Source organism: Trachurus trachurus, assembly GCF_905171665.1.
Source record: "Trachurus trachurus genome assembly, chromosome: 21".
NCBI classification, from domain to species: Eukaryota; Metazoa; Chordata; class Actinopteri; order Carangiformes; family Carangidae; genus Trachurus; species Trachurus trachurus.
The window spans coordinates 11,453,674-11,475,684 of NC_139899.1; the positions used below are offsets into that span (position 1 = coordinate 11,453,674).

Consider the following 22,011-nt stretch of genomic DNA (forward strand, 5'->3'; position numbering starts at 1 on the left):
CTCTTGAGAGGCTTTAGAAAGTATAAATCAAAAACACTGCTTCCTGTGCACCAGTAGTATTGATGTACATGTTTATTCAGGTGAAATGACAGAATTATCTTGGATATACTGAAAAATAACTTTCCATTCAAGTTTGGAGCATGCACTTTGGTGTGGTTACATGGAGAAATAGTGTCACTGGACAAGTATTGTGAAATAAAATAAAAAGGAACAGCAGTAGAGTCAACTCACCCAGGTAGTCAGATATCACATGCAACTATCTGCAGGACTATTTTTAGTCGAACTGAAAATCTCCTTCACAACAAACAGTCCAAATGGAGAGTTTGACATCTACATAACATTTGAGAAATGCTGGCTTAGGCAGTGAAAATCACAACAGTAACATAGACTTTGTATTTCCATAAAATAGTGGAATGTGTCTTTCTTTCAAACTACTATGCATAAGATAAGCTTTTGGTGGTAAAATACTGCTTGAGTGAAACATTGTGAAAACAGAAATTATTCTTGCCCATTCACAACTGTTGGTTTTCTTTCCTAAGAGGGTCTGAGCCTTGAGGAAGTCAGTGCACGACCCTAAGAGGATCACTTTCTCTGGATTACAAGCAAACAGAGACACATGTACTCACCTCTAACATTACTCCAACATCCGGTCTCAGCACATGCCAAAAGCCAGCATGTTGTACAGTAACACACACACAGTTACCACTTGTTATGCAGTAAAACCTGTCACTGTGAAACTTGGCGTATGCAGTATTTGCTGGCAGCAGGTCAGAGGCTAACATTCTTCTACTCTTGTGTATTTAGTGTTAGAGACAATAGACAAGATCTGATCATTATTAACGTTGTTTCAGGGGGGTAATTTGATTATTTTAGATTGTACAAATGAATCTCAATCTAATGAACTGGTAACTTGGTGTAAATTTGCATAGAGCTGGTTTCAGACATAAAATGCATAGTATGTAATAAGGCAATCTAACAGACAGCAGGTGATTACTGAGTCCATCACTATATATAGGGTAAGGGTACATGTCAATTACCCTTGTGATGTCAATTAATAGTTGATGGAGAAAAAAAATCTTTGAGAGCTAAACACAAACTTATATTGCATAATTTTACAGAAAAATACATTTGTAATACATAAAATAATACATGTTGGTGGAAAATGTGAAACATTAAATTATTATATACACATTCAGTACACCTGCATTTTTCATAGCTTTCTTTGGGTTTACTCTGTCATACAAGAGTATCAGTAACATAGGGAGACAGATTTTTTGGCAAGTTGGCAAACAGTTGAAACATATTATCAATCAATTATGTTTCAATGTTCTCTTAAAGCCCACGTTATTATTAAATACAGGACTAATATTGTGTGTGTTTCTTATTTAAACTATATATTTATTTATGGACTTATGAATGCTATCACAGTGAAATAAGGCAAGCATGTACAGTGCAGTAATTTAGCCGAAAGAAGCAAAAAAAAAAAAAAGTTGAACCAACTGACTGACCAACAGTCTGTCAGTTTCAGGCTCATGAAGTGATCCTCAGTGCTTTGCAGTTGAAACTGAAAGGACAAGAAGTGGAGTGTTCCACTGAAATAACAAACCTAACTTTAAAGTAACAGCGATATAAAACAGACAAATTCTATCTTATATATGATTGTCAATTCTGGAAATGTGTATTCTTCCATGCATGACCATCTCACGGTCTCATCGTTCCCTCCCTTCTGCAGTTTGACTGGTTGTTTACTTCCGTGCGACGGTTTCAGACAGCTTCTTCAGTCTCTTCTTCAGCTCCAGAGGGAATTTCTCATAGCACTTCTTACAAACTGGCTTCATGTCAAACTCCACAAACTTGTTCCTGTGGAAGGAAAACAAACACATTGGAAGTTAAATGCTGTCACTCCCAGTATGTACATATATGACTCAATGTTATGTCTAATGGTATGAATAATGGTTTGATGATTGCTTGTTGGTGCCTGCACCCTAGGATGCTGCCAATCAAATATTTCATAACTTTAAAAAAAATGACCTGTGAAAATTATTGAAATGTTGATAAGGAGAAAAAAATAAAAAACCAAATTGTGGACATTGAGTACAACAGTAAATCCCGAGAATGGCCATTTTCAAGTACCTACTGATTTAATAATGAATCAGCTAAATGAGATATTGCTTCATTGCTTGACACATCTTATTGAACTCTTTGTTTGCTGAGTTTTTCATTTATTTTAGTCACCAAGATTTTTCTATTTATAGATTACTTTGCATTTCATACACACACAAGTGCCACTTCCCATGGTCCCTTACAGTATCTGTCGACCAAGAAGGTAATGTTTTTGGTCCCATTTTCATTTCTCATATCTGAATTACTCCAACATTTATTGGCCTTTTTTAATGACGACACCCAACCCAAAACTTTCTGCCAGATTTTAGTGAACTGGATGCAGTTTCACATTCAGTGATATTTTGTCCCAAGGTTCTAGAATCAAAGATATCTGGCCCATGTTTTCCAGGACGAGCATCATTATGTGTACTACTGATCTGGAACCACATTCAGATTAAAATCTTCTGAGCACTTTCTTTGTTACGTAAAACAAAACATTTGAGATCTGTTCTCTGGGTACCTTCTGGTTGTTTTCTGTACTGAATGCCATCGATTCCACTAACGCTGGCCAACTCTCTAAACCTTTCCCCACGGCTTCCCCTGGACGACATTCCCTCCCAAAGCAGATAATCGCTGGCAGGACCGGGGCACGTGTCAAATCCAGTGGGACCTTGGCACTTACACAGCTGCAGCCAGAAAGCTGCCGGAAGTGATTAAGGTTTTACTCCTTACGCCCAGACAGACCGGGAGACCCGAGAAACAAAGCCTTCCCTTCACCATGTGACTGATCTGATTTCCCTGTTTGCACAGGTTACCAGAGTACCAACCTTAATCCTGACTAGTGTTTCTGGATGAGAAGTGGTCATGTACTGAAATGGTTCCAGTATTAGGCCACTCAAATATGTCCAGTCAGTGTATGTTCACCTACTTAATCTCTGCTTCAGAAAACCATTCTCATTCTGACAGTGATATGAGGAACAAACATGGCATGCAGCGTGTATGAAATATGATGACATAAAACGAAGGAAATAAATCTAAACATAAAAGAAGAAAGATGGAAACTGACCAAAGGAAGAACAGTGGAAATGAAGAGAAAGGAGAAAGAGAGGATCACAGACACATGGGTATCAATTTCTTCTTCTTCTCTTTTGAGTCTCGCTCGCGCTTGGCCAGCCGGCGTTTCATGTCATCCGGCAGGCGCTCGTAACAGTGCTTACACACCGGCTTCAGATCCACCTCCACAAACTTATCCCTGACAGAGCAGGGAGGGAGGAGAGATGACGAGAGGCGTGAAAGAGGAAGGGAGGAGGAATAGAGGGAAGAAATATAAGAATGAGAAAGAAAATATTAAAGATTTCAAAGTTGGAGAAAGAGGGAAAGGGAAGGAGAATTGACACAAGAGAGGTGGGGTACAAACAAGTGGGATGATAAAAAGGGAGGACAGGTGGAAAGACAAGCCCACAGAAACATAAGGTTAAAAGAGAAAGGTGAAACCATCAGGAATGGACAGGTCTGATAAACAGGCAGTTCACAGCAGCAGATAGCCTTCAGTGCAGAGAAGTTGGGAATGACAGAAATGAGAAGCAGCACAGAGAACTACAATAAAATAAATATATTCATAATTAATATAATGACTAATTCACAATACTTACTTGAGGGTGAGCTTGGTGTTGCAGGTAGAGCAGGCAAAGCAGTTGACACACCAGGCCTTGTTAAGAGCAGACACCACTGGAAAAAAAAACAGTCACATGAGACACTGAACCGGTTTACAGTCATATGACTGAAGAGACAACAAGAGAGGAGTGCAGAAATCAAATACAGTCCCATGGTAAGATGTGCTCTATTGAACACTGATGTTAAAATGGTTGCACTACGAGTGACAGATGACTGCACCATCCACAAACCATTTTAACATTCACATATATCTTCAATCCAAACAGGTTTTCTCACCATCTCCTTCAATAACGCGGTTGCAGTGGTAGCAAACATCCCCAAACAGCTGAGTGTGGCGAGGGGAGAGAAACACAGAACACAGGTTATGAAATGATGCAACACAAGCAGCAGTGGTAGTCTTCATCATGGATTAGATAACACTCTGCCCTCAGATACCATGCATTGCACACAAACTCAGGCTACAGCACATTAAAAAACCTACTGAAGCCATTTTCACAACTGATCCCAAAATATTTCCCAACACTAGGTGGAGTCATTGCCATTGAGTGGCCTTTCTGCCCCAGCATGGTTCACATTTCTCCCATGAAAAAGAATACCTTTTACTGCCAAACATAACGTTTTCTGCTCTTGTGTTATGCTGTCTGAGCATATCTGAAAGGACATTTACACTGGGAACAACATTTCACTCAAAGCTCCTCATATACACCAGTGAAATCTGTGTTGTTCACCCAAAAAGATCATTTGTATTGTCTTCAATCACATATCTACCAGGAGTTACAATTCAGGATTAATTGTGAAGTTGGCCAAAATGTTGCAATCTACTGAAGTATCATACACTTCTCTGATTGGAAGGTGGATTACGAAGGCATTACTGTCTGCTTTTTACCTATACATTTAAGATACGACAGATATGTTCCCTCAGCACAACCTTCTTCTTTCTTTCCATGACCGGCCGCTTCATATTTTTTGCAGCCCTGTTCAAAGGTACCCTCCTACTTTGTACTCTCCTAATCTAGATTTTGGTTCTGAGGGCTTGGCTTCTTTTCATGACTTGCAAACTATAAATGGAGCCAGGAAGGAAGGCGAAATGTAGCAAAATGTCCCAGCTTTTTATTTGTGTGTTCAACATGAATATTACCTGGTTGTAGTGCGTTTCACAGTAGGCCAGGCCCTTGCGTTCGTAGTGACGGTGTCCCAGGAAGGGTTTCTCACACTTAGCACACACAAAATGCTGCAAACAAACCCAAATCCAAGCACACATGGTTAGCACAGCCATCAGTCAGGACATTATCCAGCTGCAGCAGCAGCAGAGTCTGGCTTAGACATTATTAGGTCAGACCATAGCCAGATCAGCTCAGCCCAGATGTCTTGTTATTGTGTCCAAACTGAATGTAGAGAGTAGAGGAGAGTAATGACCTCTAGAGGGTGCACTAGTCCTTTAAACAGACAGAAGAAATGAATAGAAGGGTAAAACGCTTGTGTTTCTGATCATGTGCAATTTAACCCTCAAAACTAATGCAGGACTTCTTATGTGTCGGTGTAAAATAACATCATAGATAAATACTGGAAAGTAGCTTTACACATACTGTATATCTACCTGTTTAGAGGGTGTTAAACCTGAAACCTGAAGTCTTTTCTTGATCCTTTTGACAAACTGCAATAACACCTCATATAGTTTTCCTTTCTGAGACATTCAGTCCATTGATATGATATATAAAACAATATTAAAATTGGGTTGAAAACATAATCTAGCAAGACAAATGGCAGTCTGGCCTGTAGCTGTCAGGACATCATGCTGTAATGGACAGACAGACAGGGAGCTAACTGATAAAAGACCAATTGGTGCAGTTATATATTAGTGTCACCCTTACATCAAGGCTGGGGGACTCTAGCCAGACAGGCAGAATTGAGACACGGGGCAACAGTCAGCAACAGGCCAATCTTTGATCCCCTCACCATGTCAAAGTGTCTCTCACAATAGGCATGACCACCTCGCTCATAAAACGGGTGGCCCTGAAATGGCCGCTCACACACAGTGCACACATGATGCTACATGTGGAGAAGGGAAGATAGGGAAAAGGACTGTAAAATGTGAAATGACAGGAGATCCCAGGATATATAGAAGTTGGTGGAAGGATGCCAGAGAAAGAATTAATACAGAGAGTGACAGTAGATGATGGTAGGATGATGCACACAGCTCAGAGCTTAAAGCACTGAAAACCACTGTGGAGATAAAGCTCACAAAGGAATGAGTCAGCACATTTCAAAAAACAAATGAACAGAAGAACAAATGGATAGAAAAAAAAACTATGGCCATAGACATATGAAGAATAAACAGTTTCAGCCACTCAAATTATATTAAGAAACTATTAAATGCTTGAGATCTTCAGAGATAATGTGCTTTTATACCACTTGTGTTTATAGAAAACACACAGTGAGAACTTCAAAAAGAAAATAGATAATATATTGGTATATTATATATTAAGTATAATATATTAAGTGTAATGACATTAGAAATCAATACATCAGTCAAGACAATAATGTTCTATGGTCACCTTGCTGAACGTAAATGTGAATCATATGTAGGCAGTTAAATCAAGATAAACATTTTTTAGTTTTACAACACACCTCCACATGCCACTGCTTGCCCATGGCATTGACCACACGGCCCTCGATGGGTCTCCTGCAGGCCCCACAGATGGGGACACCCATCTTGTCATGGCAGGGCAGACAGTACAGCTCGCCCTTCAGCTCCCTGGCATCAGCAGTCAGCTCCTTGCTACAAACAGACAGAAACAACACTAGATCACCTTGACTCCGATGATACAAAAAGCAGGAATGTAAACACATGTCACAGCTACAGCACTGCACAAGCATTTGTTGATGCATTTGAAAGCATTTCAAAATAATGCAGATACCATGCTGATAGAATCAGTTATGCTGAAATAACGAACCCAATTATCGTGGGTGATACAACATAGTCAGCCCACTGGACTCTAGTGTGTCTAGAAACTTGAGAAAAACAGAATCATGACTGCATGACAAATGAAGTGCGAGCTTGGCATCCAATTGTTTGCAGCTCTACTCGCAGCCTCATTGTTATTATGCTTCAAATGATTTGTGAGACTGATAATGCTGGCTAAGTGTGTGTGTGTGTGTGTGTGTGTGTGTGTGTGTGTGTGTGTGTGTGTGTGTGTGTGTGTGTGTGCATGTTTACCCGCAGTTGTTGCAGTTGAAGTGATCAGGGTGGTAGGGGTCATTCTTAAACAGCAGAGGCTGCTCATCAATGATAGCGTGGCACTTCTGGCAGATGTACTTGCCAAGGCCCCGGGCTTTCTCTCTGTTGTGACATGGGCGACACAGATGCCTGATGGAAGAGAGAGAGAGAGAGAAAGCAGAGACATACTTGATTCGATACTGTATGTTACTCATTCTGTGAGTCTTGATTCCAACTGACATAACTCCTCTGGTGTGTTCCTCAACAATCCTTTAACTTGTACAGCCAACTCACTGAGTGGTATTTGTTGTTGTTCATTGTCTTCTTCATTCTGGATATAAACTGAAATTTAAAACTGGTCAACTTATGTTCAATGTAATTAATAATGTTCCATCAAACATCCAAAAGATGTTTTTCAATAGAGAGGGGAGTTATTATTTGAGAGGAAACTGCATGTTAAAACATCCTATAGCTCGTATGACCATAGAAAGCATGTGCATCTCCGTTTGTGGGGTAGCCCTATGGGATGGCTTTGACAAGGCATTCAAATTGAGTGAGAACATCATTACCAGTACTTTCAAACGCAGATATAAGCAGGTTTTTATTGGTCTGTATAACAGAATGAGCTGAAATGAGCTGGTCAATGACTAAAATGATACCTCTATGTTTTGTCCTTTTGGTTCTTATTAATGACTGTTGATACACGCAAAATGATAATTCTTGAATGAGACGGCAAAAAAAGGGGCAGGACTAGCCTGACAAGCCAGACTATATAATTAAAATGTATAGTCTGGCAACGACCGGTAGACATCGGCTCAATCCAGGGGGCGGGATGAAGGCTGTCTTTCAAACTGCCTCTGCACTCAATAAGGTTGGTACAACCAATCAGAGCAAAGAGCAGGATGACGTTAGCCTGACAAGCCAATTAAAATGTATGTCGTCATTGCGTTAAGCCCGCCCCAGAGCGATAGATATAACATATATAGATATATCTATCGCTCTGGCCCGCCCAACGACTCTCTAAACAGATAGAGCGCTGTGATTGGTGAACACAAACGGTGTTCGAGACTCAAAAAGTTCCTATGGCTCGTTTCTAGACCCACCTACGGAGCAAATATATTTGCTGCCGCTAGGGTGCGTCTAGATTTCTAGGCTAGGGCAGGACATGATAAGCGTTGCTTCTTTCTGTCCCTCCTCATTATGGATTTGTTTTTTTGTTTGCTTTTTATGGTTTGTTTTGTTTGTGATCTTTTTAAAATATGTATTCTATGTTTTGTACTGCTTATACTTGAGGAAAATAAAGAAATAAAATGAAAGATATTACCAAAACCAAGTTTTGAAACTCAGTAAAAACTTGAGTCAGCTTTTCTTGACAGAAAATATTGCCCAGTTTGCTTAATATCTAACCCAGAGACAGTTTACAGTACACAACAGCAAGCTGCAGGTTGCTTCGCTCATAACACTGACTTTCACCTCTGCCGACACTTGAAGAGTTTTTTGAAGAACAGGAGGAGAGAGGAGTCCCGAGTTAGTTTGGCATAAATACTCAGTCGTCATAGAAACATCAGCGCCAGACAAAACAATCATGTAGGTGAGGTGACAATGACTGATATGACTACTCAAATATCACCAGTGAAATTGCAGCGGCTGGTTGAGGAGGGACTGACCTTCCAGCGTTCTTCACAAAACCAACATCGGCGAGCACCGCCTGGCAGATATCACAGCAGAAACAGTCGGGATGCCAACTGTTGTTCATGGCCTTGATCACACGGCCGATGATGAACTCACCTGAAAGAACAACAGGGTTTGGAGAATTTAGGTTTATTTAAAGGGCGTATATTCAAGCTCTAGAAAATGTATGCGCTCTCCTTTCGTTCCTACACTTACCACACTGATGGCAGCAGGGAGCAAACAGCATCTGGAAGTCATGCTCACAGTATTTCCTGCCTTCAAACTATCATCGGAATACATTAAAAGACAGTTGGAGACAGTTAATAAATGTACACAAAAGAACATTTACACATTTTAATAGCATTCACATTGATAAACACTATCTTTGTATAAAAAATACTGTATTGAGCTGATTAAAGAAAGAAAATCCAACCCACAACTGTCATCTGTAACACAGTTAAAAAGTCTATACAAAAAAAAAAAACATTTGCATTTTGGCCCTGTGAAAAAGTGTTTGACTTTCTTTGACTTGTTTCCAGACAGATGATGTTTGAAATAAAAGGATTGCTCCACAAAGACAGTCTTTTGGAGGAGAAAGCTCAAGTCAAAAGAATAGACGCATGGTAATGGTTAATATATTTTTAAACTTCAAAATGCAGTTGTGGGTTTGAACAAATCTTTGTGACAGATCAGAACAACCATGGCTGTATTAAGGAAACAGCTGTCAGTGCACCTTAATAGAGTGGATTTTAAAGACGCTGAAAATTACTTTGCTGATTTTTTAATTTCTGTAAGTAGTGGTAAAAAGCTCTTGGTGTACATTTTAATTTTGTATTTTAGCTCTTTAGAAAAGGAAAGGATAAACAGACTTTGTTCTGTGTAAATATAGAAGAATTCCTTTAGTCCCATTCACACATTTAGTCAAGCTGGCATCCATAATGGTCATTAAAGCGATGACAGTGGAGGCTCTTGTATGCCTATGACACGCAATGGTTTTCTACCTGCTTTAAAACTAGATACTCAGCAACAGCGATGATCCTACGTCAGTCAATTCAATTGATTGTTGTTTATTAAAGGCAGTGGAACAGGGAGGGAGAATTTAATGCCACAGCCACTGCTTTGATATTCATATTGATTGGAGCAAGAGATAGATGTCCTCTGGAGCCTGGTGCAGAAACACCTGGCCTTGTGCCAAGGCTAAGAGCAAACAGCTTCCTGGAAAGGGGCTTCTAAAATTCAATAATGCATTTAAGTTGTGCCCACCCCTCGGTAGTTACCTCAGCCAGGACTGTGTTTAAATTCCTTGTCCAAGGGTTGTGCGCCACCTCGCAGCGATCCCACTGTCAGTACAATTTGGAAAGCCCTCGGAAACCCTCTCACTGACCCATCATAAATATTTTAAATGTATTTCATATGACATGTGAAACTTTGGGCATATTTATTTTTTCACAACGCCTGTGTTCAGAGGCTGAATCCATATCTCTGAAAATATTTATCTGTCCACACAGGGTTTTATGTGCATCCTGCAGTGTTTCCCAGGCATGTGCAGACCAATCAGTGCAACCCAAACCATGGGAAATCCCATGTGGTCTGGATGTGCTTAAACCTGTCAATATCTTCATGATGCATTTTCCATTGGATTATGCAAATTACATTGAAATCACTGGAAGAAATCTTACCTCATAGAAGAGTCCCTCTGGGAACTGTTGGAAACACTGAGCGCACACAAAGCACTGCTCATGGTAAAGTTCCCCGTTACTGTTCACTATCTTCTCCGCTGGGGCAAAGCCACTCTTGCAGCGCTCACACATGGCATTGGCCAGAGCGTTGGCCATGTTGCTGAAAAGAAAAGAAAAAGTGTAATTATGTACTAAATATCAACATAAAACAGATTTCCTTTAAAACACATCTCCACAGGTAACAATAATAAAAAAAATAATGCATCACATTTTTCCATGTATTAAAGAATTTGTCTCATATATCTTCAATGTGGATGATGGATTGGATGAATACCAAAACATATTGGGCAAGGCATTCCCCAGTACACACGTCAGCAGTGTCTTAACATTGAGTATCCCATGTTCCGCCTGTCTGTGAAAACAGCTGGACGATGTACTCAGTAAAAGGAGAAAGTAGAGAGTGGGGAAACGGTGTTGTAAGAGGTGATCAGCCAACACACTAAAAGATTAACACACACAGAGTTGACATAGCTCCAGATTTATTTTGGCTCCAGTGATCAGGGTGTGGGGATCAGTGAGGTGGGAAACCTACATGTTGTTTTTAGGGAGGTAAGCTGAAGTTCATCTGGACAGAACTCAGTAACAGCAGTTTCTGTCTGTGACATGAATAAATACATAGATATGGGCCATGATCATATAACATGACTAAGATCCGATCAGGGCAGAGCCCCAGGCTAATATTTCTTTATATTGGAGGCGCTGTTGCCAGTGCAGACAGAACAGATGTGGTCACACCCAACAACCTGTCACTGTGCTTCATGAAGAGGTCGCTATCTACACCTTCATTTCCTGCTCACTATCATCAACACATAATGATGACCTCTGTCTTTCATCTCCCAGCAGCACCATGAGCACATCGCCTGATTTTCAAACAGGAAAATTATTCAGACAGGTACAAGTAATGTACCTAAATGTCTCTGACACTCACCATCAGACTGAATACATCTATGGTGAAGAGTGTTTTAATGAATGTTGACAAGGTTTGGGATTTAGAGACAGGGAGTCATACTATCATGTAAACACTGCTCACAGCTGGCTGATTGAGTCTGTATCTATCTCACCAGAATAGATTCTTTCTCTAATGGACAGTTTTAAGACCGTGAGAAGTGGTGGCTACAGATAACTGCTGTAGACAATCTTCTTTTTTTTGCGATCAAATTTTTCATTTTCATTTAACAAAATAAGTCAAACAGAGGTATTTCAGCCAGGGGAAACAATATTACTGGAATAGATACTCACAGCAAGCTCACCAACAGTCCCAAGACATACAGTAAGAACGTGTCAAGGGAGAACACAGTGATAGAATAGACAATCTATTATCTGATGATCTATTATCAAATTATCCCAACACCACTTCTATCATTATTCTCAGGCTGAACGTTGGACTAATTACAGGATGATCCCTTCATGAAAAGGATGGTTCCACATAAAGGGCTTGACCTTTTCCAAGCATCAACAGTCAATGTACAAATCTGCAAAAGTTTTATTAGCCATTAGTAAATGTTCAAATTCTGATGGCCACAATAACAATGTTGCTTAACACCCGAGGCCGATTGGAAGCATATGGGATGAAGCTGCAGACAGAGATGCTGTGGGGCCATCCTGGCTCCTCTGCTTTGTTTGAAAGGTCAGAATACCAAAGTGTATCCAAGCAACATACACTCTCACATACTCTCTACTCTCTCTCTTTCTCACACACTCACATACACACACACATACACACTCACACAAACACAGGACATGTACGTTTTGTATGGAGTGATGCCATCTATTCCTATTAACTTGGGAAGTAAACAAGAATTCCTAAAGCTCTCAGACACACTCCTCATCGTCTCTGATTCTTTGGGCTTTCCTCTACATTCCTCATCATTTTAACAATGCACACTCAGTTTTACAACATCTTCAAGAATCTGCACTACAAACATGGATATCTGGCACAAGATGCCCAAACCAGCACAGCTTCCATCTTATCCACTCCTCACAAACTGATCAAATGCAGTTTGTTCTCCATACCCTGTCTGAGCTGATATCTCACCCACTGACAGCCCTGCCCTGTCCAAAGGATTTGTGGGAGGAAGTGAGACATCCCTTAGGCATTTCCACCCTCCTATCTGCCTCTAGCACCCTGCGTGAATTAGAGACAAGCCTATGAGCAGTTTTCGGACGAAAACAAAATAACCCTGTGCCGTGGGCAACTCTCCCAGCCCTTGCTGCTGTTAGGCTCACTCTTTGAAAGGATGTAGACAGAAGGAAACAGCACTGGCAGACCAATTAATCTGATAGAGTCAGTAGTGTCGCAGGAGGGACATTCACCATCTTCCTACCAGCTGCTACTGTAATGAAAGCCTGCAGTATTTTTTTTTTTTACCCTGGACCATCCAGGTTCCCGCCAAACAGCATACAACATCACTGAATGTTTTATGAACCTGTGAACCTATAAGCATGATTTTTTTTTTTGGCAAGGTTGTGCAGCACTATGGTGTAAGAGGTGCAGTGCATACCAACATGACACCATAATCCCAGAGGTGAAGTAGAGTGGAGGGAGAATCATGATTTGGGGCATTTGCTGTCTCTGGGCCTAAACAGCTTGACATCTTTGAAGGGAAGAAGTATCTTTATAGGATAATGTCATGTTCATCTGCTGAAGCTCAGTAAAAGTTGTGACCCTAACGGCCCTAAACATCAAAATAAAGCCACTACAGAATGGCATCAGACACAGAAACTACTACTACTTTGGAGCTGCCTAGACCATCACCCATAGAGATACAGTGTAATGGTATGAAGAGAGCTGCTCATCTCCTTATATGTCTGAGCTGAAGCAGCTGACAGGATGGTCCAAACTCCCTCCTGAACACTGTGATGGTCTGGAGGAGCTTGTAAGGGTTTATTGCTGCCAAAGGTTTGACCAGTTCTGAAGACTTACTTGTTCTACCAGCAAGGCAGTTCACATATGTTTTCACTGTATGTATCTATTCATTTACATCTGTGAAAAAACATACTCCTGAACCTAGTGTGTGAGTTTGTGTGATGCCACTCAAAACTACTACACATTAGAGAAAGAAAAAAAAATCTATGGTAATGTTTATATTTGTGGCAAAAACAGGTAATGTAACCAGGACAACAAGAGTAAACTGGTGTAGCAGATTTCTCCACATGACTCTCCTTCCACCCTGTGAAGTCAACCATGCCGACCTGTGACTATAAATGGAGTGTGGTTGTCAGCATGGGGAAAGGATGCAGACTATCACTTCTGTTATGAATACATTACGTTCCCTCCACCCTGCCTCACCTACTGCTTTCCTCTTGTTTGCAGTTGTTGTGCATCTCCTCTGTGCCTTTGTCAGTGTTTATACTGTATGTGTAATCACAATTACCCATGATGTGTTGCCACATTTTCATTTACTTGCTATTCACAACAACTCACAGTTTGTGTTCAATATTATGACTGTCATGATGACCATGAAATGTGAGGCTGTGATGAGGCCACATTAGTCAGAAATACGCTATATATATATTTAGCCTTCCTGTTCTTCATGCACACATACTTAGGATGCCAGCTGGCATATTCTACTTTGCATAACAACTCCCCCAATACAAAAATAGCCGTTCCTGTGTGCTCCCTCCTGTAGCGCAAAGAGTGATCCCTGCACAAACATGACACCTAAGGCTACTTAAGCAAATCAAACTGACTGGTGAAATCCAGGTGTTAGAAGATCTCAATTCTTCACATTCTCCAACACCACAACACAGTACAGTTTGACTATATCAGCTAACACTGTGTCAATGAAAGAGCAAACAAAATTACACACACCTCCACTATCACATACGGTATTTCCTGCCTTCATCTATTTAATTGTTGTGCTAATTACCACAATGGTAGTTCATTGATGTCCGTATAAAAAAAAATCCAAGATCCATGACTATGACTGCCCCTCAGAGATGAAGTTAGACAGAAACTAAAAATAGGTTTTAGTAGGATGATGATGGTGATGACTGAGGAGTGTCCCAGAGACTGACAGACTACACCCACTGTGTATCTATACACCTACTAACTCAGTACTTGTCAGCTGCCTGGACAAGAGGTTTCTTTTAGAGGGAAGATGATGCAGGTTGAACTGCTGGTTTTACAGGCTACTGAGTAAAATCCTTTCACACCACACTGATAGTTCTCTGGTGAGACATTGAATACACACAGCATCCTCCTAAAGAAATATTAACCAAGTGTTGTTTAGTAAGAAATCAGATTATATTTCACACGGATGAGAGCCATCATTATTTGTGCAAACCTTAGTTTTGGTTGACATGACTAAACTGCAGGTCTCTGGTGCCTGTGTACTTACAAGCGAGCGTAAAAATCACAGAACTCCTTATAGACTTTGACATCGCTCTTCCTTCTCTGGGACTTGGACTCGGGGACCTCGGCCTCTCCACCGTCCCCGCCCTGAAGCCTCTGGTGGTAACCGTTCATATCCTCATGAGGAATATGGTCCATGACCTCACTGTCCTCAGGAATTGAAGGTGGCAGGGCACGACCGTTCATCTTCACACTCCTTTACAACACGTTTACGTGCAAAAAATCCACCTAACACTTCAATTACACTGCTGACAAAACTCCTAATACTTCAACAACAAAAAAACTCTATGCTGGTTCAGTGGTACTTTCCAGTAATAAGAGGGAGAATCCAGTAAGGAGTGGGAGCTGTAATCCACAGAGCAAGAAGGAGACAGAAACAGTGATCGGACTGCACTGGGAGTACTCTCCCCTCTCTCTCTCTCTCCTCACGCACACACACACCCTCTCTCACGGACACACTCCCTCTTTTCCTCATTCCCACATCAGCTCTTTCTCTTTTTTTCTCACACACATACACAAACGTAGTCTCCCCTCCTGTCACACTCACGGTCTATTCTTGGGTTAGGGTACTGAAATGAAACAGCCCATTCTGAGGCCTGTCCAGACAGAGGTCACTGTGCCATGGCGCTCACATACAAACACGCACAAATCATTTCTGTAGTTAACAAATGTTCTGTGTCCTTAACATTTACAGTCTTTGGCTAATACGCAACTATGCTATCAATCTGCATACGACTGTGTGTTTGCGTGTTAAACAGCTGGAACTGTCAGCTTTCAGGGGGATGTAACAACGTGGCTCCAACTCAGTATTGCGCAAAGTGATGTTGTTCTGCCAAGCAGAGAAGCTAAAGCAGTGAGTTTACAATATAAAAGGAAAAGAACAAACAATAACATACTGCTCATTTCAGTATTGCAATTGTTGAATAAACACATCAGAGCAAGAAATGAATATGTTTAGAATGCACATACAGGGGCTAAAATTACAAGTAAATATTGTCTAATCCGTATCATCCTCTGGAAGTGTACTGCAGTTTTCTGAATTTTATTAATAGTAGGAACTGACACTGACCTAATTCAATGCTTGTTTCAACATCACTCACCAACATAATACCCCCTTCCTTTGCAGCTCTCGTGCCGTGCACCTACTTCCATAGCAGGACACTCAAAAATCTAATAAGAGTTTGGCATGTGACAAGACAACAAGTGCCACATTTGGCTTTGAATGTCTCAGTGAAAACACACTGGCAAGCTGAGCAGGAATCTTTACACGCTTTCAAATTCACGTTCACTATTTCCAAATATACTTTAAGCCCCCTGCTGATAAACAATGTCATCTGATTATTTATGGACTGCTTATTTTAGACGGTAAAGGACCCTGACAGGATTCAAACTCAGGACATAATGGAATGGAAACACTGAATGTGCCCTCTGGAAGTCAAAAGAACAACTTGAAAATCATTGCCCTAAGGAATCCAATATTGGGCTACGCCATGGCATTCCTCTAAACTCAGACGAATCTGTGTCTCCGCTGGGTAAATGATAGCTCTTCACGTGGTTACACTGGACCGGCATCTCAAATTAACAGCCACGTCCCAAACCATCAAAACATGAAGCCAGATCTGAAAATATACTGAAGTGAAACTGAACCGTTTGATGCTCCATTGGAGACAGTTGCTGTGTTTATCCTGCAAAACTACAAGACACAAACAATAAACAAGTGTCAAAACTACAACTATCGTGGTTGTTCTGTGTGTGCGTCTGTGTGTGCGTGTTTGTGTGTGTGTCTGAGTGTGCGTGTGTGAGTGTGTCAGCTGAAACATGTCTTCAAGACCGTAAGTATAACAGTCTTCTACATTACTCCATCACTCTACAAATAGACACTGAGTGGAGCCTCAACTCCAAACTAGGTGCTGGCAGCTGCTGTTCTGCCTGTGTATGTGTGTGCGTGTGTGTGTGTGTGTAAGGGAGTTTGTATACATAGTTGGGGCCAACTCAGCCTCCTTTTAAAACGTCTGCCAACTTGCACAAAACATCCTTCATTTAATCACATTTTTCAGTTTTTGTCAGACCCTGCCAATCTTTGAATGCTGTGATTAGGTCATTTTAAAAATGAACCATATTCGCACTATTATCTCTCTTTCTGTTGTGGTGATGTGTTGTAGCATATTATATTCAGCACAGTGTAATACCAGAAAGAGATTATTTAACAAAACCACACATTCTTCTCCTTGAAACACTATTTAAACTATTTGGTCTCTAACAAGAGGCAGTCTGACATGGGAAACATAATGAGCCAAATATTTAACCAGACAACATTTAAAGCTACCAGAGCCTTTCAAGATCATTGTCTCCATATCAAAGTCACATGCTGTGTGTGTGTGGGGGGGGGGGGGGCTCTCATCCACTGGGAACCAGTGTTGAGTGACTGGGGTACAAAGGGCAGAGGGTGGGTGCCCAACAGGAAACACGTCTTTCCTCCTGATTGCAGTTGTTGCCATGTTTCAGAGAGGTCCACCCTAAAATAAGAGCACATGAACAGTGCAGCTCTCTGTGCTCCCTGACACAACAATACGCATTTCTTCATATTTGATTGTTAGTTTGTGCTTATATAACTGCAATTATTAAACATTAATAAGCATTTCAAAGATATATTTAGAGTGCAGATGTTTTGTGATAATATGTGGGACTGTGGGATTTTCTGAAAATGGTGAACACAGTGTGGAAAATAACTTTAATAGTAAAATACAAAAAAAAAAAGACTTGGTTCTTGCTAAAGTCAGGCTCCACTTTTACATTTTGTGAACAGGATGACAGTCTTGCAAATCTGCCACGGGCTCCTGAGTAGAGTTGTTAGAAACTATGATGCTGCTCACTTTCATCTTTCCATTGTCTGATCTCAGTGTTACATTTTACCTTGTACACATACGTAACATAAAGTCAAGCTTTACTGTTCCCTCAGCATATATCCTGCAAATAGACATGATTAAACTTTGTCTGAGTACTGAGCAAGATCCGTTATTGCTTGATGACCACATTTACCAAAATCAATATTTTAGTGCATTCATTTTCACCGACAGAGAGAGAAAGAGAGAGAGAGAGACAGAAAGAATGTGAATGCCGACCTGAACTTAAAAATGGCAACAGCAACTGTCAGCAGCCGACAAGGTGTCTCTTGGGTGTTCCCACTGTAGGTTAGGATTTTGTGACTTCCAAATAGGGCCATTGGAGTCAAAGGTCAGGTCACTCATTCTCAAGTAGAAGAAGTAGGAAATACACTGATGAACTGACCTCTATTCATTTTCCCACAGAGGGATGACTTGTGTACATAAAGTCCTGCAGTTACTCTCAGCAGCTCGTGTGGGCCCCACCAGTCTGAAATATGTAACCTAATAGCACAAAGTTAAATATAAATTATATAATTAGTTAATTTTATTTTCCATCTGAGAAGAAAAGCCCTAGTCATTTTGTAGAACAAAATCTTCTAAAACCCATCAGACATTGGTGAACCTTCACAATCTTTGATAATGTGAACAAAGCTAATTCAGTAAAATATAATTCCTATTGACATTTATACAGTTCCCAAAAGTGTTTTGTTCCAGTAAGAACAATGATTCATTTGGCAACTTTGGCACATTTTCTTAAATATGTTTTTCTTCTGTTTTTAATGTTAATTTACTTCCATCATAAAATATGAGTATTAAAAGCACTGCTTTATTGCACAGTAAATCTGGGAATTCTTTAAAAAATATATATTTTCTAACATTTTATGAACTACACAATTAATCAATTAGCTAGTTGATTAAAATCCAATCCAATTTTACTAATCATTCAGTCACAGTCTGTAATTAGAACATAAATGCAATGAACTGCAATGTATGAGGTGGGACTTTCCAACTGAAAGCTTGTGTTAATGTAATGGATCTGTGTCTGCAGAATATCTGAAGACATCTAGACCTGACAGAAAGACAGCCCTGACTCTCTCAGCTGGTGTACGACAAGCAGACTGGAGAGACAAATCAAACACACCCCTCCTCACACACCCACACTCACCCACACACACTGTGTCAACAGCAACCATGGTAACACACACATGAGGACTGTTGGGCAAAACCATTACCATTTTTCCTTTGGCAAGCTCTTATATGGACTCAAGCACACAAAAATGAGCACATTTATAACACTCACAGACACACTGATTCAGTGACTGTGCAAACATAATTCATGACTAACATTTCCTTTGTTTTGGACTTTTTGTTCCAGACGCCCATTTTGACCTCTAGTCCCACTTAACGTTACAGGACATACTGGAACACAACACACAACCCAGAGGAAATCGGTGACATGTTGCTGATTTAATCATTTATTCTCATATAATGCATAAACACATAAAACATCTTTGAAACTGTGGTGTGGTCCACTTTGGGTCAACAATGTAATTTATTATAGGGCTCTGTTTCATACCATATTTAAGCATCAACTAAGTCTGATGACCATGATGGGATGTTCTGAACAATAGTGAATATCAGTCTCTGTGCATAGGAGAGAGCTTGAGGGTTTAGTGATGTCTTTTCCCATGACTCCTCAGCTGGTTTAGCTTGATTGTGGTTTTACCTGGAGTTTCCACACTGATGACAAAACTCTGACTGACAGACTGATTCTCGTCCCTGTCTTGCATGTTTTCTTCTGCCTGTGTACTGTAAACTACTACTACAAAATCTTATCTTGTACTAATTATCATACTTGGACTTATTACACTTCATGTATTGTCACGTTGTCGATGCTCTGGCCCTCTGGTACTAATGTACATGCTAAACAAAAAAAGAATATTAAGGAAATTGTATGTAGAGGGGGAAGAGGATGGGTGGAAAGAAATGAAGGGTTTGACTGGGGACACTTCTAACAGGAGAGCTCCCCCTTTCTGTCCGCATTCCTCACATTGCTACATTCCTCTAATCACTTCAGGATCCCTCACACACACACACACACACACACAGGCCAAATACCTGTGAGACCAATATTGCACAAGTCTGCCCACACTGCACATGAGATCAGAGGATGCAGCCACATCAGCTTTAAAATCTGTTGATCAAATACTCCACCACAGCTCACCTTATCTATCCTTGTCAATACACACACACAGAAAAGGACTTTTCATCAAAGGTTTCTTGATAACGATAATGTTCTGTAACAACACAAACAGACCAAATCTACGATTCATTACATTTATGCCAGACAGTGTTGGCTAACACCAGATTATGAAAACGGTGCTGAAAGCCAGGCAAAGATAACAAAACCAACCCATAGATCACATTAGTTTAAGAAGATTAGCCCTCAGCTCAAAAAGGTCTTCAGAAGTATTAACACACGACATTATACTGTAATAGCAACCCAACAAATATGACCATATTTTCATAGAAAATCTACGGGGAAGATATTCTGTCAGGAAAACCAAAACAAGTTGGTTGATTTGAGCAGCACTTAACCATTTTCTTTTACTGCATGGAAGAATTTGAGTTGAAACAAAATGACAACGACTCACATCCAGTTATCATGAATGTAAAACACCTACACAAACAGCAGATGTCTTATCACTGCGTCAACATTTCTTATATGCAGTCAGATAAATAATTTGACAGAATATGAGAAACTTCACAGAGGAGGACTCACCTGAAGCTGTCCCTAGCCAGACTTCCATAGCTGTCCGGTCTTTCCTGTCTCCGTCTGTACAAGTCTGAGTTTGACAACTCTTTCAGCCTCAGAGAGTTCATCGCCCCTTCGCCTTTCTCTCTACCTCCCTCCCTTCCTTCCTTCCTAGCCCTCGTCCGTCGAGAACACTCAGTCCACAGAAAGAGGGGTCCTCCAGAGAAAATTGCGTGTAAATGTTTGATTCAAATATCAATCTGCTCTTGTTCTCTCTCTCTGAAACACACCTCCAGGGCTCGCACCCTTGAGAAAGGACATATACAGAGGTGTGGTCTCGCAACCTGCACACCTATCAGCTACTTAATGCTCCTCCTCCCCCTGCAACAGCAGGTAGAGGGAAAACGCCTCAGAGGAAGGGAGAGGGAGACAGATAAGAAGAGAGCAGCAGAGCCCTGTTCTGGCCTTTGGCCTCTAGCATCTCCCTGCCTCCTACTTCTGCTTTTGCCTCATTCCTCTGTTTAAACAGAAAGCAACAAGTGAGAGTACAAATGACGAAGACGATACAGTGATAAGCTCTTCGCAGAAGAGTAGAGATGCCCCAGTCATCCTACTGGAGCATCAAAAGCCCAACACGGCATTTACTGTAAGAGTTTTAAAAAAAAAATCTACACCCATGAACATTGTTGCCATTTTTTGTTGTTAGATTTGCACGTCTCTGTTGTGGACTATGTGATTTCCCAGCAGCAACAACACACTATTGAGAAAGGCTAAAATGCCAATCTATGAATAATTCATCACAGTGATATGTGGGAACAAGGGCTCCTCTCCCTCACACGCACAACACCACAGCAGAGTGCAGAGTTTCAGGCACAGCTGATGGTCGCCTCTCACTCAGACAACTTTAATTACAAACACGAGGCGGTGACACCGACCAGAGCAGCGGGGACACGACTGGTCCGAGGATGTGGAACCAAACGAGTAAAGTCAACAAGAAGAAAACACAACCCAGGTTTGTAGTGCTGAAAAACACAACATGAAAACTGTGTTTGAACTCAGTGTGACCCACTCCTGATCGTCACAGCTCTGTGTTGAAGTCAACACCAACCAAACGTAAGTCAAATACTAAAAATATCCTTTCGTATTTTACTACAACTAACATCCCGCTTATCCTCAATAATAAATCATGATTACTACCAGTTCTGACTGACTGAAATCTAAAAGATGCCCTTCTTTATTCGGTGTATACCATTTTCAGTATCTGTTTTTTGTACATCCATGATGTTGTTAAACAGCTGGGTGACAGAAACCGTGTCTCTCCTGAAAAGGTACAGCTGATTGCACCGTGCAGATTCACCCTCAGCAGCTTGTCTTGACCTGCTCAGCATTCCTCATGAGTTTGACGAACACACACTCACAGAAACGTAGAATGTGCATATTGAACTTCAAGCTTCACATCCTTCCTGAGAGAGCTGCACCTGGGTCACAGTGGCGCAGGCTGACATGTCTGAGTACGCCACACCGTTCACGATGAATCATATAGCTAAAGGCTTTAAAAGTGTGGTTGCAATCCTCTGAAATCATCGTACCAGTCTGAGTTCACATAACCTGTA

General features: G+C 40.8%; 1 protein-coding gene across 6 annotated transcripts in view; it reads right to left on the minus strand.

Annotated features, from left to right (window-relative positions):
• Positions 1-846: 846 nt before the first annotated feature.
• Positions 847-22,011, minus strand: part of lims2 (LIM and senescent cell antigen-like domains 2) — a 26,209-nt gene continuing 5,044 nt past the window's right edge. For 2 of the 6 annotated variants that reach the window (XM_083997092.1, XM_083997093.1), the window contains exons 2-11: positions 10,345-10,504; positions 8,882-8,948; positions 8,662-8,782; positions 6,995-7,144; positions 6,406-6,556; positions 4,916-5,008; positions 4,054-4,102; positions 3,756-3,831; positions 3,170-3,355; positions 847-1,860 (exon numbers count right to left, since the gene is read on the minus strand). In XM_083997092.1, the coding sequence (XP_083853218.1) occupies positions 3,214-3,355; positions 3,756-3,831; positions 4,054-4,102; positions 4,916-5,008; positions 6,406-6,556; positions 6,995-7,144; positions 8,662-8,782; positions 8,882-8,948; positions 10,345-10,504 (1,009 nt within the window). In that variant the 3' untranslated portion in view covers positions 847-1,860; positions 3,170-3,213. Of the gene's footprint in view, positions 1,861-3,169; positions 3,356-3,755; positions 3,832-4,053; positions 4,103-4,915; positions 5,009-5,733; positions 5,827-6,405; positions 6,557-6,994; positions 7,145-8,661; positions 8,783-8,881; positions 8,949-10,344; positions 10,505-14,744; positions 15,259-20,425; positions 20,651-22,011 lie in introns of those variants that run through there. The other 4 variants (XM_083997091.1, XM_083997088.1, XM_083997089.1 and 1 more) reach the window with 4 other exon arrangements.